This window comes from Apodemus sylvaticus, chromosome 10 (genome assembly GCF_947179515.1).
Source record: "Apodemus sylvaticus chromosome 10, mApoSyl1.1, whole genome shotgun sequence".
Taxonomy (NCBI): Eukaryota; Metazoa; Chordata; class Mammalia; order Rodentia; family Muridae; genus Apodemus; species Apodemus sylvaticus.
Window position 1 is genome coordinate 78480243 of NC_067481.1, and position 16076 is coordinate 78496318.

General features: G+C 42.4%; 1 protein-coding gene across 1 annotated transcript in view; it reads right to left on the bottom strand.

Moving 5' to 3' along the window:
- Window positions 1-2925: 2925 nt before the first annotated feature.
- The window catches only part of LOC127694737 (T-cell immunoglobulin and mucin domain-containing protein 4-like), a 37350-nt gene continuing 24199 nt past the window's right edge, over window positions 2926-16076 (bottom strand). Inside the window, exons 6-9 of the mRNA XM_052196382.1 lie at window positions 8008-8066; window positions 7119-7209; window positions 4040-4079; window positions 2926-3113 (exon numbers count right to left, since the gene is read on the bottom strand). Of these exons, the coding sequence (XP_052052342.1) occupies window positions 3029-3113; window positions 4040-4079; window positions 7119-7209; window positions 8008-8066 (275 nt within the window). The 3' untranslated portion in view covers window positions 2926-3028. The remainder of the gene's footprint in view (window positions 3114-4039; window positions 4080-7118; window positions 7210-8007; window positions 8067-16076) is intronic.

The following is a 16076-nucleotide window of genomic DNA, read 5'->3' on the forward strand; positions in this document are numbered from 1 at the left end:
AGCCTCCACCTCAGAGAGTCCCACCTGCTTTTGCCTGCTCATGTTAGGGATTGAAGAATGTGTCAACAGGTCCAGTAAGTTTTTCTTATTAAAAAAAAATGCAATGAAATTGTCTTCATGCTTCCTTTTGAGTCCATTTTAAAAAATTCTTTTATTAAGTAGAGTAAGAACTCAAGAGACCCCAGTTTTCCCAGCAACATATAGCAACTCTAGGGGGATCACTCCAAAATTCTGGTAATAGCTATAGTTGCACTCCTTTTGGGTCCTTAAAAAATATTCAGATGTTCAACTCATAACCTGGACTAACCACAAAAGAATCTGTATAGGACTGGAAGCCAGAGATTCCTATTTTTAAAACTCTTCACTTGACTACAGAATTCTTCTAAGGTTGGGGGTTACTAGAGTCAACACTCCTGGAGGTCATAACTACATGTAAAATGCAATGGTTGTACATGGAAATATGGCTCAGTCTGACCCAGGAATCTTAAGAACAATATTGGAGAATGATTGACCATAATCACTGAGCAAAATTAAATACTGTTTAGAACTTTCCTCCTGTCTTCCTTCTAGTCACACGTAAGTTAGTAACTGCTGGTGGGAGTGATTTTAGAAGATAGACAGGGAGTGAGAGTGGGAGCTAAGATGGAAAGAAGGATTCCACATGGTACTAAAACTGATTGCCTATTAAGTCATCTGGTCAACCTCTACTTTCCAAGTGACAACACTGAATTCCTGAACATGACTTTAGGCCTATGCTACACCTTAGTTTCTGAATGGCAAGACTTTAGCAGTTTAAACTAGCCTTAAAATGAGTAAAACAAAAGAGAAGTAACCATTGCTCTGTAGCTAATAGTTCCTATCCCTCCTGCTCTATACAGTAGTGTGGGATCTTGAAAAGAAGCCTGGTTCCTGGTTGAACTAAGTCTTAAAATCCTGGAGACCTTGAAGGATGGTAGGCATTTTGCCTGTTCCCAGACACCAGGCCCCTGTCACTAGCCATAGCCCTCCATAAATTTGTGGCCATCAGTCACATAAGGGCCATACCCCAAGTCCCTCCACAAGCAGAGGATGTAACCTGTGGTCACAGAAGCTCAAGACAGATCTCCATTTTAATGAGGTACCTAAAGGCCTGGAGGATATAGCCAATAAGTTTTCCTTCTCAGACACTCCACTCTGCAAAAGGTATTTAACCTTAGGCCTACCCTGAGAAGTAGGGTATGATTTTACTCACCCACTTTCCACCATGACAATAAATGCCTTAAAACTATGGACTGCCTCTTTTCATTGGGATCTGCCATGGGGAGCCATAGAGATAGTCTTTGCCTATAGAGCAGCCATCTAATATCCAGTAGAAGACCTCTCTGCATTCCCAGCCATGGCCATCACCAAGCTCAGGCTTACTACCCATCAAGCCAAGGAGTCCCCTCCCCCTCATCCAGGCCAGATCCATCCCTTGGCCCCAAATCCATTCTCAGCTCTTCCAAGGCTCCCAGATTTACCTGAGTGCCCAAAAGCCTAAGAACCAGATGGCCCCAGCCTCCTTACAGGCTCTGGGAACCGAGCGAGCTCCGACTGGCACCTCAGACTACATATGCTTCCCTTGACCCCATAACCCTACACAATAGGATGAACTGGGCTGCTCTATATACACGGGAGAGATGGGAGTGGGTTCTTCCCAATTGAATCACACATGTCAACTTGTCAACTAACTGGGTAATATATCTGTAGGCTGTACCACGAGGACAATTTCATTTGCCTTTTTGTGTCTATATGTTTTATTTCATTATGTGTGTATGTACATGTATATAATATGGAATGGTACGTGCTATGGCACACGAGTGGACAACTGGTAAGAATAGGACCTCTCCTTCTACTATGGGGATCCTAGAGATTAAACTTAAAGTCATCAAGCTTGACAGCAAGCTCCTTTTACCAGATATGTCTCACAGTCTCTATTTGCCTCTTAAGGGTACTATTTGGAGTAGAAATGCAAAAGTGAGTTAGCTGTAAGATTGGAGGCTTATTCCTTTAATGATACTGTTACTCTGAGCATGAGGATAGTCTAAGAATGTCTTTCAGATCTAAATAGCTTCCCACCATAGCCAGTCAGAGTATCCTTGCTCAGACATGTTTTCTTATATTCATTTATTCAACAGCTGTTTGCTCCTCTTTCTCTCCCAGGATTCATCATGCTAGTAATTTATTAAAGTTTTAAAATAAATGTGTTCTTCCTGCGCTGCCAGTAAAATGAATTACATTTAGAGGAATTTGGATAGCTTAAGTGTTTCATTTGTAAACAATCCTTGTCATTGGCACCCTTGCTCCGATGGGTACCTGGCTGCTTCCAAAACCCAAACTCTCTGGCAAGAGTTCAGATGGCGCTGTGATTAATTTTAAAGACACTCAAATATGAAGAGAAGTTAATATCATAACAAAAGAACAAAAGGCAGCTTAGATACCAAGAAGAAGACAGACAGGTTAACAACTTCTGTGTAAATGGAGTTCAGCTACTACCAACAAAGCAGATACTGAATGAAAATTGATCCCCCCCCCCCCCCCCCCCACTGCATTGGCTAGTTTTTGTTTGTTTTTTGTTTTTCGAGACAGTGTTTCTCTGTGTAGCCCTGGCTGTCCTGGAACTCACTCTGTAGACCAGGCTGGCCTTGACCTCAGAAATCCACCTGCCTCTGCCTCCCAAGTGCTGGGATTAAAGGCTTTTTCCAACTCCCTCTACTGCTGTGAGACTGAAGGAATTCCCAAGTCTGTGGAAATGACACAGACATTGTCCAATGTCACAGACAGTGTTCAAGCCCACTGTGAAAAGTCATCTAGCCATACAACTACTGAGATGACTAAAGCACTAGGCAGGGAAGATGTGTCTCTAAAGCACCTTCATGCGGGAAGATATGAGACAGGATCCACAGCTTCAATAAACAGAGTGAGACTTTAAAAGAAAATTATAATGTCCCATTTTGACAATTCAAGTACCATCCCCTATCCTTGAACCTAAGTAAAGGTGGCGAGTAAGTCAGAGAGTGAAGATCCCATCTTCATCATCCCTCCTGTGTGTCATGTCACTGAGCACGCTCTTACTATCTTCAGTGCTGTCTGGCCTGTGAAATGAAAAGAAGGCAGATTAAACACACACACACACACACACACACACACAAAAACAGAAAAAACAAGATCACTGGACCTGCTCAGTTATCGCACCACTAACACAGGCTGAGCACACAAGACTCAGACCTTATCCCGCCCAAGCCTCCTATTCTACAGGTGGGGAAACTGAGGCTACAAAGCATAGAGGGCTTTGCTAAACTTTTACAATAAAAGAGGTTACCACGTGCTTTAAAAAGTATGAAATTATAATCTAAATCCAAGATATCCCCCAGCTTTGAACTCAGAAAGTCACTTGGTAGGGCCTAAGATTCCTCACATAATATTGGGTCATTGTTAATAAATGATGGTGGTGTTGATGCAATTAATTATTGCAGAGACTTTTACCAAGTTCTCTCATTTCTTTCCCCTAAAAGATATAAGCAGAATAGATATTCAAAATCTAATTCCAGACATTCTTCATAGACTCTTACAAAATCAGAGCAGACCATGAGACATGCTGGTCTATGGGGCAAAGGAAGCAAATCCCAGGAATAATATTGCAAAATGCCTTAATTTCCATATTGCTTTTCTCAGTGACTCCACACAAACAATGTGCTTTTAAAATAAGCCACTCAGTGCTGAACCAGCTTTCAGTGTAGAATGCAATGGCATGCACCGTCTTTTTTCTGGCATGCTATACTTCCACTAATACTTCCTGCTTCCCTTCCTTCTACTTTGGACACACACTCAGCATTAACTGAGACAGAGGTTAATGTGAGTTAACTCTCCACTGCTTTTTCTGCCTCTAATGCCATGTCTCTCCAACCCGGTGTTTAATCAGAACACAAGCACAAGTCATTAAACCACTGAGTAGTATCTAATCATGTGTAACAGGCTGTATAATCAACATAATAACAATCAGCCATGCAAGATGAATTACCTCTTGTGTCTCGGCAAACAATTGGCTTCTGTGACTTTCCCTAAAAAGACAAGACCTTGATGTGAGCAGAGCTGTTTGTGAACTGCAAGAAGCCCCCACCCCCTGACACATTAAGTAGATGATTGGCAAGGACAGCCTCTCTTTCCCCTTTTGATATTTGCTGCTTCTGGCTCACAATCCAACCCGGTCATGTCAAAGCTGCTTCTGTGTTATAGGTTATAGTATAAAGTATAGTAAAGGTATAGTATAAAGCTGTTACATTTTTAATACATTTTTATTCAAAAATTTTTATTCAAAACATATTTGATCATTTTCTTTCTCTCCCCCAAATCCCACCAGATTTTCCCTGCCCACCACCCACCCAGATTCATGTTCTCTGTCTTTTTTCCCCCTCTCTCTTCCTCCTTCTTCCCATCTGTTTAAAAAAAAACATGGAAAACAACAACAAAAATGAAAATCAAAACACTTAAAAAAGAAAATCAATCCCAGCAATCTGGAAGGCAGAGGCAGGCAGATTTCTAAGTTCGAGGCCAGCCTGGTCTACAGAGTGAGCTCCAGGACAGCCAGGGCTACACAGGGAAACCCTGTCTCAAAAGAAAAAAAAAAAAAATTAAAAAAAAAACAAACAAACAAAAAGAAAATCACTAAGCAATAAGACAAAAAAATAAAACAAAATGAAGAGTACACATACATACACACACACACATACACACACACACACACACTCACTCATACACACAAACAAACAAACAAACAAATAAGCAAAACACTTGTTTGTGTTGGCCGACTATTCCCAGGCATGGGGCCTGCCTTAGAGTGCTATATCCAGTGACACTCTATTGGAGAAAGCAGATTTTCCTAGCATGTATCAATTGCAATAGCCTCTGGGTTAGGAGTCGGACTTAGCGCCTACTGCTAATCCCTCTCATTCCTGGGATTTTTGTGCAGCTTGAATCTCTAGGCCTTGAGCATGCAGTGTGCAGGCTTTGTGCATTCCGTCATGGTCTCTGTGATTTCAGAGTGCATTAGGTCTATTGTGTCTTGGAGTCACCCACTACCTCTGGCTCTTACAACCTTTCCTTCCAAATAGATCCCTGAGCTCTGAGGGGAGGGGTTTGATAAAATCCCATTTAAGGCTGAGTACTCCAAAGTCTCTCACTCTCTGCACATTGTCCAAATGTGGGTCTCTTTGTTATTTACCATTTGCTACAAGAAGAAGTTTCTCTGATGCAGGCTGAACAATGCTTGGAGTTACTTAGTAACACAGATTCAAGTTATTTCCCTGTGTGTGTATATGCATGCATGTCTGTGACTGTTCATACTTGTGCTGGCTTCTGTGTGTATGCAGGTCCCTGTGCACACCTATGTATAAGCATGGAGAAGCCAGAAGTCAGTTCCGGCTGTTGTTCCTCAGGTTCTTCCTACCTCGTTCTTTGAGAAGGAATCTCTTACTGGCCTAGAACTTGTCAATGAGCTAGGCTGGCTGCCTGGAAAGCCCTGGAGATTTGCCACCAGTCCCTACCTCCCTGACACTGGGATTACAGCAAATGCCACAATGTGTGGGTTCTGAGGCTGGAATGCAGGTCTTCCTGCTTAAGTGACAAGCACTTTACTCATTCACTTACCTCCCTCCCCGGCACATTTGGACTTTAAAGCACTTTCTGTGATCTGTACCCAGAAGCATCCAAATCAGCATCTATGACTTCACATAAGTGCTAACAGCAAGCCTAGGAAGTTCTAGATAGTGTTTACAGCACTCTCCAAGGACAGGCTCTATAGAGAATACGCTCATCTTATGGCTGACTGCCGTAAAGCATCAATTTCCCTCTGTTTTATAGCAGTAGCAGGTACCTGCCCTGTGCCTGTGTTTTATATGAAAACCTTAATGCTTATTTTATAGCTCCATTTTGCAGTGGTTATAGTTTTTCTGTTTGTGTTTTGAGGCCGGCAAAGTGTAAATCATAATCCAACTTCAGAATTTCATAAAAACTTTAGACCCTGTTCCCTGAAAAGATGTGGACACATGAACACGTTGGCAAACCATTTCCCAGGATTCTCTCTCCTTGGGGCCATCTGCGGTCCCTAAGCAAGCCAGCTTGAAAGGCACATGTAAGAGCAAGACTATTCAAAGGTTTTCTCCTGTGACACTCCTTGAAAATATAAGACAGGGATCCAGAGATATTTCTAGCTGTAAGAAAGGAGTAACAGAGCAGGAGAGATTGCTCAGTGGTTAGGAACACAGGATGTTCTTCTGGTGGATCCAGGTTCAGTTGCTAGCACCCACATAATAGATCATAACTGTCTATAACTCTAGTTACAGATCTTATGCCTTTCTCTGGTTTCCATGGACACCAGGCACACATGTGGTATGCAGACATATATGCAGGCAAAATACTCACACACATATAGCTAGATGATAGATAGATAGATAGATAGATAGATAGATAGATAGATAGATACATGCATGCATGCATACATATATAGACAGATAAACGAACAAGCAAATAATTTTAAATAGTGAGTATCCAGGCATAGTGACACACGCTTTTAATCCCAGCACTGAGGAGGCAGAGGCAGGTAGGTGGATTTTCTGAGTTTGAGTCAAGCTTGATCCACAAAGTGAGTTCTAGGACAGCCAGGGCTACACAGAGAAACCCTGCCTTGGGGGACAGAGGGAAGTAGAAGAAGAAAGGAAAAGGGAGGGGTTAAAAACAGGCCCTTCTACACAAGGCAGTCACAAAGACAGAACAAATTAGGCCCAACTCATGTATGGCACCTGTGTCTTATCAATGAGTACCCTCCTGGTCTCATTTTTCATCATCCAAGTGTCAGCCTTACCAGGAAAACTATACACAAAGACATTTGGTGGTGATGAACTTACCTGTTACCCCCACAGTTCCTGTGAGGACGGTGATATCTTTAGGTGATATCTTTAGGTGATATCTTTAGGAGATAAAGGAAAGAGGGGGAAACAGAAATACCCTCCTGCCGGGACACCTCTGGAGTCACCGCAGCTCTGCAGTCCACCCGCAAACACCCATCCCTGCAGGCCAGTTACATCTGGCCCTGCCCACCTTACCTCGAAGGAGAAAGGCCAGAAACAATAGCACCATCAGCACAAACCCCACACAGCAGGCAATGATCAAGGTGTTGGTCTGTCTGTGATTGATCTGCCAAGACACAGGCAAGGTGATTGACCCCCTTGCTGTGGAATACTGTCATTTCCAGAAGGTACCTTGGAACACATCCCATCCTAAGAATGCCTTCTAATCACCCACAATGTTATTACATCTCACGCTATTCTGCCCGGTGTGTCTCCAAGTCAAAACAAGCCCAGAGCTCTATATCAGGATTAATTTTCCCCCTAAAAGCCCAGAGTGTTCTGCCCATATCCCTAGATCGTCCAAGTCTTACACAGCAGGAACGTTAGGCTATTGCACTCAGAAGTCAAATGACAAAAAACTAAGAACCATGTTATGAGCTGTGTTTTCCTCTGTCAAATCTCTTTGCTGGGCACTGCCCAAAGCCTTTGGGCTTTCCCTAGGCCTGTGGATGTCTTTCCATGGCTGACTTCAGTTTCTAGAGAAAACAAACAAACAAAAAAACAAAAAACAAAAAAAAAACCCTCAAAAGTACAAGAGCAATGGCAGAAGCAGATGTTAGCACCGAAGAAGTCACATCCATAACGCTGGGCTTCACACAAGGGACACATGATGTTTTTGTATGTATCCGTAAATATTTTTCTTCTTGCTTTCAAAACATCTGTGCTGTGCATGCCAAAGTAACAATCAATAGTGCTTCTGCCGAGAGTACACACTAGCAAGTCTTTGACCGCTCCTCATAATAGTTACTATGCATTTTGCCATTTAGCAATATTCTATTCTCCCAAGAACATCAGTGAAAACTTCTACTAGGAATTTTTTTTAAATCCAAAGCCAAATGCTTCCAATTCTTCTCAGATCTTTTACCTGATGTGATCTAGCTCCCTTCTTCGAAGACCCCCCCTTCGGAGTATTGTGTGGTGATGCTGTGAAGGTAAAGACAGGAAAATGTTAGGCTTCCTGTGAGAGAATTAGAAGCACCTCCTGAAATAGGTATCTGAAGCCACCTGCTCAGTCACATAATGTATTTAATTCTGTAACATCATCTTTCTCTTCATATAAGTGATTTATGCAAATTTGCTTTTATGTGGCTCTTTTCTGCTCTCTAGCATGATGCCACAGGGACAGAACGTAGGTGGAAAGTGACCCAGAGAACAAGCATTAGGCTCTGATATCTCTCTGTCTCTGTCTCTGTCTCTCTCTCTCTCTCTCTCTGTCTGCCTCTGTCTCTCTGTCTCCTTTGTTCAAAATTATTACAACTTTAAAACAAATTTAATTTTATCTTATGTGCATGTATGAATGCCTGCATATAAGATGTGCACATCTGTTTCTGGATCCCACAGAGTCCAGAAGAAGGGGTCGGATCCTCTAGAACTGGAGTCCTAGGCAGTTTTGAGCTCCCGAATGAATGTGTGTGCTGGGAACTAAACCTGGATCCTCTGCAAGTGTAGCAAATGGGCTTAATCATTAGGTCATCTCTCCAAACCCTAAGATTTTTTTAAAAAATCACATCTTATTTAGTGTGTGTGCATGGGAGGAAGAGGGGTAGGCTTGGGCGCATACACACACACACACACACACACACATATGCGCGCGCGAACCTGCTTGCTTGAGAACCCAGGTGCACGTGAAGATCAGAGGACATGTGGAACTCAGCTCTCTCCTTTCATCATGTTGGTCCTGAGGATCCAGCTCAGGTTGTCTGACTTGCTGGCAAGAGCTTTTACCTACTAAGCCATCTCGACAAAGTCAGCTCTGGTTTTTCTAGAAGCCCCAGCAGTGCATTCAAGATTCTTATCCAGCAAGAAAAACTACCAGTCATTCAGTTAATAAGTATTTGTTGAGAACTTATTATTAGCTGTACTCTATTAGCTATACTCTAGACCTCTGGGCATTTACCATATAATGTATTTAAAACAATCAGTCTTAAACAATAACATAGCAACATTTCGGTAAATGATGACCTTCATACCCAACAACGGTACCATGAGTCATTATGAAGTCAAAAGATTCCATCACCTAATATGTCTTGGCATGTCACTGTCCATGCTGCTGCTGCTGCTGTCAACCTACTGTATCACCAACTGCATAAGCACACAGCAAAGGCAATTCTCTTGATAGCAGATGGTTGTCATGGGATTACCTACTGCACTATTCCTTTTGTTGTTATTTTAGAATACAGGCTTCCTACTTGGAGAAAAGTGTTAGCTGCAATACATCACACCTTGTTTTTCTAGTAGTGGACTCCTCCATCGTGTGCTTACCGTGTATTTTGATTGTATCATTTTCTCCTCATGGATTTGATTTTGTATCCTGTTTTCTTTCTCACGGATTACACTGTGTGTAGTATGTCTGGGCAAGGCTAGATCTTTTAAGTTTAGATTCCATTTTAGAGAACCTGACATAAGTTAGAACTCCTCTAGCAAACTAACAGGCTGGTACCTAGCATGAGTTTCCAAGTTGCCCCCAACAAAACCTGAGCCTAGCTCCAGTCTCTAGGCTAATCCCAACAAGACCAGCATCTTCAAGTTACACCCTCAATAAGACCACTGTCTCCACGTTATTCCCCCAACAGACCTACACCCCCAGGTTACAAGCCTAGCCCCTGCCACCAATGCAGGGGGAGCAGAAATTAAGTTTATGAAATGACTCCTAGCACCAGCTAATTATGTTAAGGGCCACAGTAGCTTTCCAATCAGAAGCTTGCACACTTACCCGATGCTTGCTGCTTACTATAAAGCATCGCCCCCATAGATATTCGGGGTTCCCCATTATGAAAACCATCCTGGGTGACAGCAGTGCATTGGAGGGGCCCAAGCTAGCTTGAATAGGATAAAGACCATGCAGTTTTTTGGGGGATCACTAACATTTCCCTGGTACTACAAATCACATGCACGTGCACACACACACACACACACACAGACACACATACACACACGTATACTATATATATTTGTAAATTATATATATGTATATTATATATGTGCAAATATATAGAGAGATATAGATAATTTATGCGCTACATAAATTGCCAACGTACAAACAACTGTGAAGATGGAACACTGGAGATAGGAATAGCCAGAGATTACCTAGCTGTGACGGAATTTATTTTAGCATGATAAGCTTCCACTGGGCTCTCAGGCTGTTAACAGCCACAGGAGTTTTATCACTTGCCATCTTTACCTGCTGCCAGGTATAGGTTGTGTGTAAAAGGACCAGCCACTCTATCTCCCATCTCCCATCTCCCATCTCTCTCTCTCTCTCTCTCTCTCTCTCTCTCTCTCTCTCTCTCTCTCTCTCTCTCTCCCTCTCCCTCTCTCTCTCTTTCTTTCCACAGCCAGCCTCTCCCTCCCCTTTTCGGTCCGTCTCTGACCCCCACGCCCCCAACCCACTTCTCCCCCCTCATGGCTCTGCTCCTGTCTGTCTGCCTCTACTCCTCACACTCCTCTCTTCCCCCAAATAAAATTTATACTAGGTCTCTTACATGACATAACTTCTCAGGAGGACACCTTGGCATGGGCCCACTATGTACCCCTCGCCACATTATATTTCATAACAATAGGAAACTCATTTGATTTGGGGTCTGAAGTCCAGGGCTGGTAGAGAGTAAGGGTAAGGGACAGATTACAGAAATGTTTGACAGGGGATGAGAACAACAAAATATAGACATTAAATGAGGTCTGCAGAGAAATAAGAGCCTTCATTATCTCTAAGTTCACACCAAAGACACAAGATTACTACTTAACTATTCCCAAAGACAGTAAAGAGGGAAGAATGGGTAGGTTTCCTGAGGGAGACAGGTTATGAGCCACAGTCAGAGGTGCTGTGTTTACTATACCAGTGGGACACACACACACACACACACACTGTATGTGCCATTAATTAGCTGATCTATTTGAATCTGAATCAAGTTGGTAAGAAGAGTACAGCCATAGATACTGTACTCTTTGGGAATTGTCAGTTCCCAGCAAACAGTTTAAGTCATCAGAATGTATATCCCATGAGCAACGGGGAAATCCTGACAAATATCCGGATTGGTGGCGTGGGCTGGGGAGGCAAAAGAGAAACCAAACAAAAAACAGAAGAGACCATCAGGGAGACCAGAAAGTAAAAGCAGTGCTAGAAGCCAGAGCACAGAAAAGGTATCCAAGAACCCGGTGTATTTACAATAAGAACCTATAATAAAAACAGCACATAAGAAACAGTTGGTGAGATAACGGGGTGGGTTAAAAGGCTTGCTCTGTTCGCATGAGAACCTGCCTTCAAATCTCCAGGACACTGCTGTAACCCTAGGATTGCAGAAAGGGAAGAGAGACAAGCAGATCTGAGAGCTAGCTGTCCAACTAGCCAGCCTGGTACTGGCTTGTTTTGTATATCAACTTGACACAAGCTAGAGTCATCAGAGAGGAAAGAGCCTTAGCTGAGGAAATGCCTCCATGAGATCCAGCTGTAAGGCATTTTCTCACTTAGTGATCAATGGGTAGAAGTCCTAGCCCATGGTGGGTGGTGCCATCTCTGGGATGGCAGTCCTAGGTTCTATGAGACAGCAGGCTGAGCAAGCCAGAAAGTGGCACCTCTCCATGGCCTCTGCATCAGTTCCTGCCTCTGGTTTCTAGCCCTGTCTGAACTTCCTCCAATGATGGATTGTGATCTGGAAATGTAAGTCAAATAAATCTTTTCTCCCCAACTTTCTTTATGGTCATGGTGTTTGACAGTAGCAATAAAACTCTACCTAAGACACTGGCAGAACCAGTGGGCTTCCCGTTCAGTGAGGAACCCTGTCTCAAGCCAATAAGGTGGGGAACCACAGGGTGACTGCCACCATCCTGCTTTGACCCCCACACACACACACACACATAAATGCACAGATACTTGTATCCATGTATTCACAAGCATGTACCTCACACATATACACAAAACGCACAGAGAGGAGGAAACTGAATCTTAAAATATTCAGCCTAATAATCACTGGATTCAATCACTTGGATTTTTCTCCCCAGCTTTCTAGTACTTGAGACAAAAGAAGGTTCTGTAGGATAATTGGTACCAGAGAGCTTATTTGTTCTTTGAAGAAACTGGGTTGTTGAATTCCTGGGAGCATAAAAAAAAGAAAAGAAAAGAAAAAAAAAAAACCCACAAGAGCAAGAGGCCAGCATGTTTTCATCCAATAAAGGCTGAGCTATTGTTGCTGTTTGCTTTCTGCTAGACTGTTCCACAGCTGGAAATTGCAGGTAAGAATTCAAAACTCCTGCCTTTGTTCTGCCAAATCCTATTGTACTGTAATCATCCCATGATGGATCCACCTGAAATTGAGGCCATCACACAGAAAGCCAGCCTGGGTCAGTTGGTTATCAGAACTAATCTGTTTTAAATTGGAATGGTCTAACACAAGAGACACTTTGCAAACACCAGTTCTGTGGTGTGATAGCAAACAGCACACACATACACACACACACAACCTCCCCACGCACACCTCCATAAAATGTGAGAGTCCGGGGACAGACTCTAAAGACCACAGTGCTGGGCATGAAACAGCAACAGCGTACCGGCCAGTGGTTTCTTTCTTCCCTGTGAAATATAACCATGCCAGCCATCTGGGATGGGACTAGTGTCAGGTTCAAAGGAAACTCCATTTCCCCAAATTCCAAAAGGCAGGAGGGAAAATGGCTATCTATGAATCCTCTTAATATAGCAAAACACATGTTGGCCTCCAGGCTCTCTCCATATCACAAGTACCTGTTGCACATTCAAAATCCATGCTAGCATCCAAACCCTTCTCACCACCCCTCCTACCCTAAACTCACTCCTGTTCCCTAAACTCTCTTCTGTTCATAGGCTTCCTCCCCAGCTTCTCTCTCTCTCTCTCTCTCTCTCTCTCTCTCTCTCTCTCTCTCTCTCTCTGTGTGTGTGTGTGTGTGTGTGTCTGTCTGTCTGTCTGTCTGTCTGTCTGTCTCTGTCTCTTTCTTCCCAAACCCCATCTCTCTACTCTGCTCCCGCTTCTCTCATGGACTGATCTAGTCTTCTGGCCATGTCCAGTCTACTTCTTTCTCTCCCTGCTCTGATTGATTCCAGATACCTCTGACTGTCCTCTCTCACATCTATAATGGAAAATTCCTCCCTCAACCATACCATAGAGGAGTCATCTTGTCAGTTTGTACAGTTGGACCCACCAAGACTGCTGCTTTGTATGTGATCTGTTCTCAGACCCTTAGATCCTGAAGGCCCTGTGCTCCATGTAGGTACTTCAGAACAAGAGATTCCCAGAACCTGCTAGTAAATTAATTCTGCAAGACGGAAATGGTAGTGGGTTGAATAGTGCACCCCATCTCCAAGGAAAATATTCACTAGAATTTTACAATATGATTTTCATAAGAGCCTATCCTACCTATCTCTTACTGTAAACAAAAACCAACTTGCATTATACCAAAGATTAAAATGTAAGATATGAAATAACTAGAAGAAAAAACAGGGGGAATAATTTAGGATAAAGTTGTTTTGGCCCTCGGTGTGTATGTCAGAAAAGCAAAAGCAAGCAAACAAACAAACAAACACAACAACAAAAAGACAAAACCCACCAAACTAAACATCTGTACAACAGAGAAATGGGAGAAAACTTCATCCTACTATTATATGATTATGGATTGGTATTTAAAATAAAATGGACTCAACTTACAAATGCAATTTGTATATTGCAAAACTACAATGACCTATGTTTTCACTTCTTAAAGGAGTAACTACACATTTCCATGAGTATGGGAAAATGTTCATCACTAATCAAGGAAACACAGATCCAGACCTCCATGAAATCTTGCCTCACTCCAGCTAGAATCAGAGATGGGAGGGGGGGAGAGCTGTTGAGAACTCAAGGGGAAAGAATTCTTATATACCGCTGGAAGCATCTGGAAATCTGCATCTATTATAGAAAATGATATAGATTCCTTAAAGACTAAAAATAGAACTAGCATGTGATCCAAGGATTTGATTGAATATATACCCAAAGAAAACACAATCAGTGTTTCAAAGACTTATCTCCATTCCCATAATAGCCAAGAAACAGAGCCAACCAGCATGTTCATAAGCAGAAAACTGAAAATGGAGATGGCTCAGTGCTTAAGAACATTTGCTGTTCTTCCAGAGGTCCCAAGTTTGGTTCCCAGCACCTGAAAGGTTCATAATTGCTTGTAACTTCAGTTCCAGGAGATAAATACTTTTCTGGTTTCTTCAAGCACACACTTCACACAAACACACACACACACACACAAGTAAACACACACTGAATTAAAAATATCTTTAAATATAAAAAATTTCTTTCATTTGTAACATGATTGAGTTAAGAAGACATTTATTAAGTGAAAACATACAGACAGACACACACAAATCAAATGTCATGTGTTTCTGTTTATGTGTGGAAGCTAAAAATCTGATTGCATAGAAGTTAAGAGTATAGTCTGGCTGCCCAAGGCTGGAAAGGTGTTGGACAGAGGAAGAGACAAGGCTAACAGGTAGATGTAGTTGGATAAGAGGAATAAATTCTAAAGTTCTTTGCCACAATATCCAGCAATAGAATAACTCTAATAGGTAACAACTGATTGAGCATTTCAAAATAGGCCCCTCTCTTTGGCTATCAGACTAGTGAAACAGCACATCCCAAGAAACTTTACTCCCTACTCCACCCCCAGGAATCTCCTGCCTGGAGAAGAAATGTCTGAAGCCCTAGGAGTCTCCAGAGGAAGACTTGTCTTCTGGAGAAAGACTTACAACTTGACAGATGACCTTACACAATTGTCTAGGATTTGAGACAATGATGGGCATGTGACCATACCTAGACTTAGTTGTGCATACTTCTGGGGTTAAACCATCACTTTAGGACCCTGAAGATAGACTAGGGAAAGGAGGAGGCACAGATCTCCCTGTCCCTCTTCTAATGTGGCCTCACTTAATAAATCTTTTTTTTTGCTTCTTGTTATTAATTTAGCACTTGAAATTGGCTTATGAGGAAGGGTGGAAGAACTGACCCTGACTTGTTGGGACAGAGGTTGTGACCCACAAGTTCAGTAACAGTGCCTCTGATCTTCTGCTCTCCGGAGTCCACCCGACTTTTTGCAACTTCCTCTTTGTTTCCTTGGCCAGTTTTTCTCCTCTCCCAAATGTTATTCCCTTAAAGTGAAAGAGGGAGAGAGAGAGTTTTCCTTTTTCCTCTCTTCATCTAGCTATCATCTCACAACACCTGTAGGTGACCTGACCCAACAGGAATTTCACTTAGTCCCCACACCTATCACTTGCAATACAATAAAATATTTAAATTGTCCTGGTTCAAAGAATCAAAAAAGGCCTATGCTTCAAACTCTAGCAAATTTCTTAGCCTTTCCAAACTCATTTTGTCTATATAATGGACAGAATAACTAGCTCTTCCCTGTGGATCTAGACAATGCCTTACAATGAAATAATGGATCAAAGTCCTCAACCCAGATCTGGCCTATAATAAGTACTTGATAAATGTCGTTTATTAGCACCGACTTCCAAATTTACATCTCCGACTTTGAACTACCCCTTAGGATATAATATCCAAGAAAGGACTGGCATTCCAGCAAGCTCATGCTCAGCATTTACCCTGTGAGTAATTATTTTGGTCAGAAAGAGGAGCCAATAATTAAAGGTACACATCCCTGCCCCAAAACTGAATCACGCCTGACACACAGCTGACAATCAGACATTGTTCAGAAACACTTTAAATTCAGGCTCTACCAAATTGCATTCTTCTCCATGTGGGTTCCTTTACTAGTTAACATTTCCCATTAATTTTGTGTTCTAGGTATAGAGAATTAGTTAGCCTGCAGTCTTGTTTTGATCACCAGACATGCATTGAATTCAGACTCCTAAATGACTTTGACCCCCTCCCTCTCTACCAACAATGCTACCACCATTCTAACCCAGCT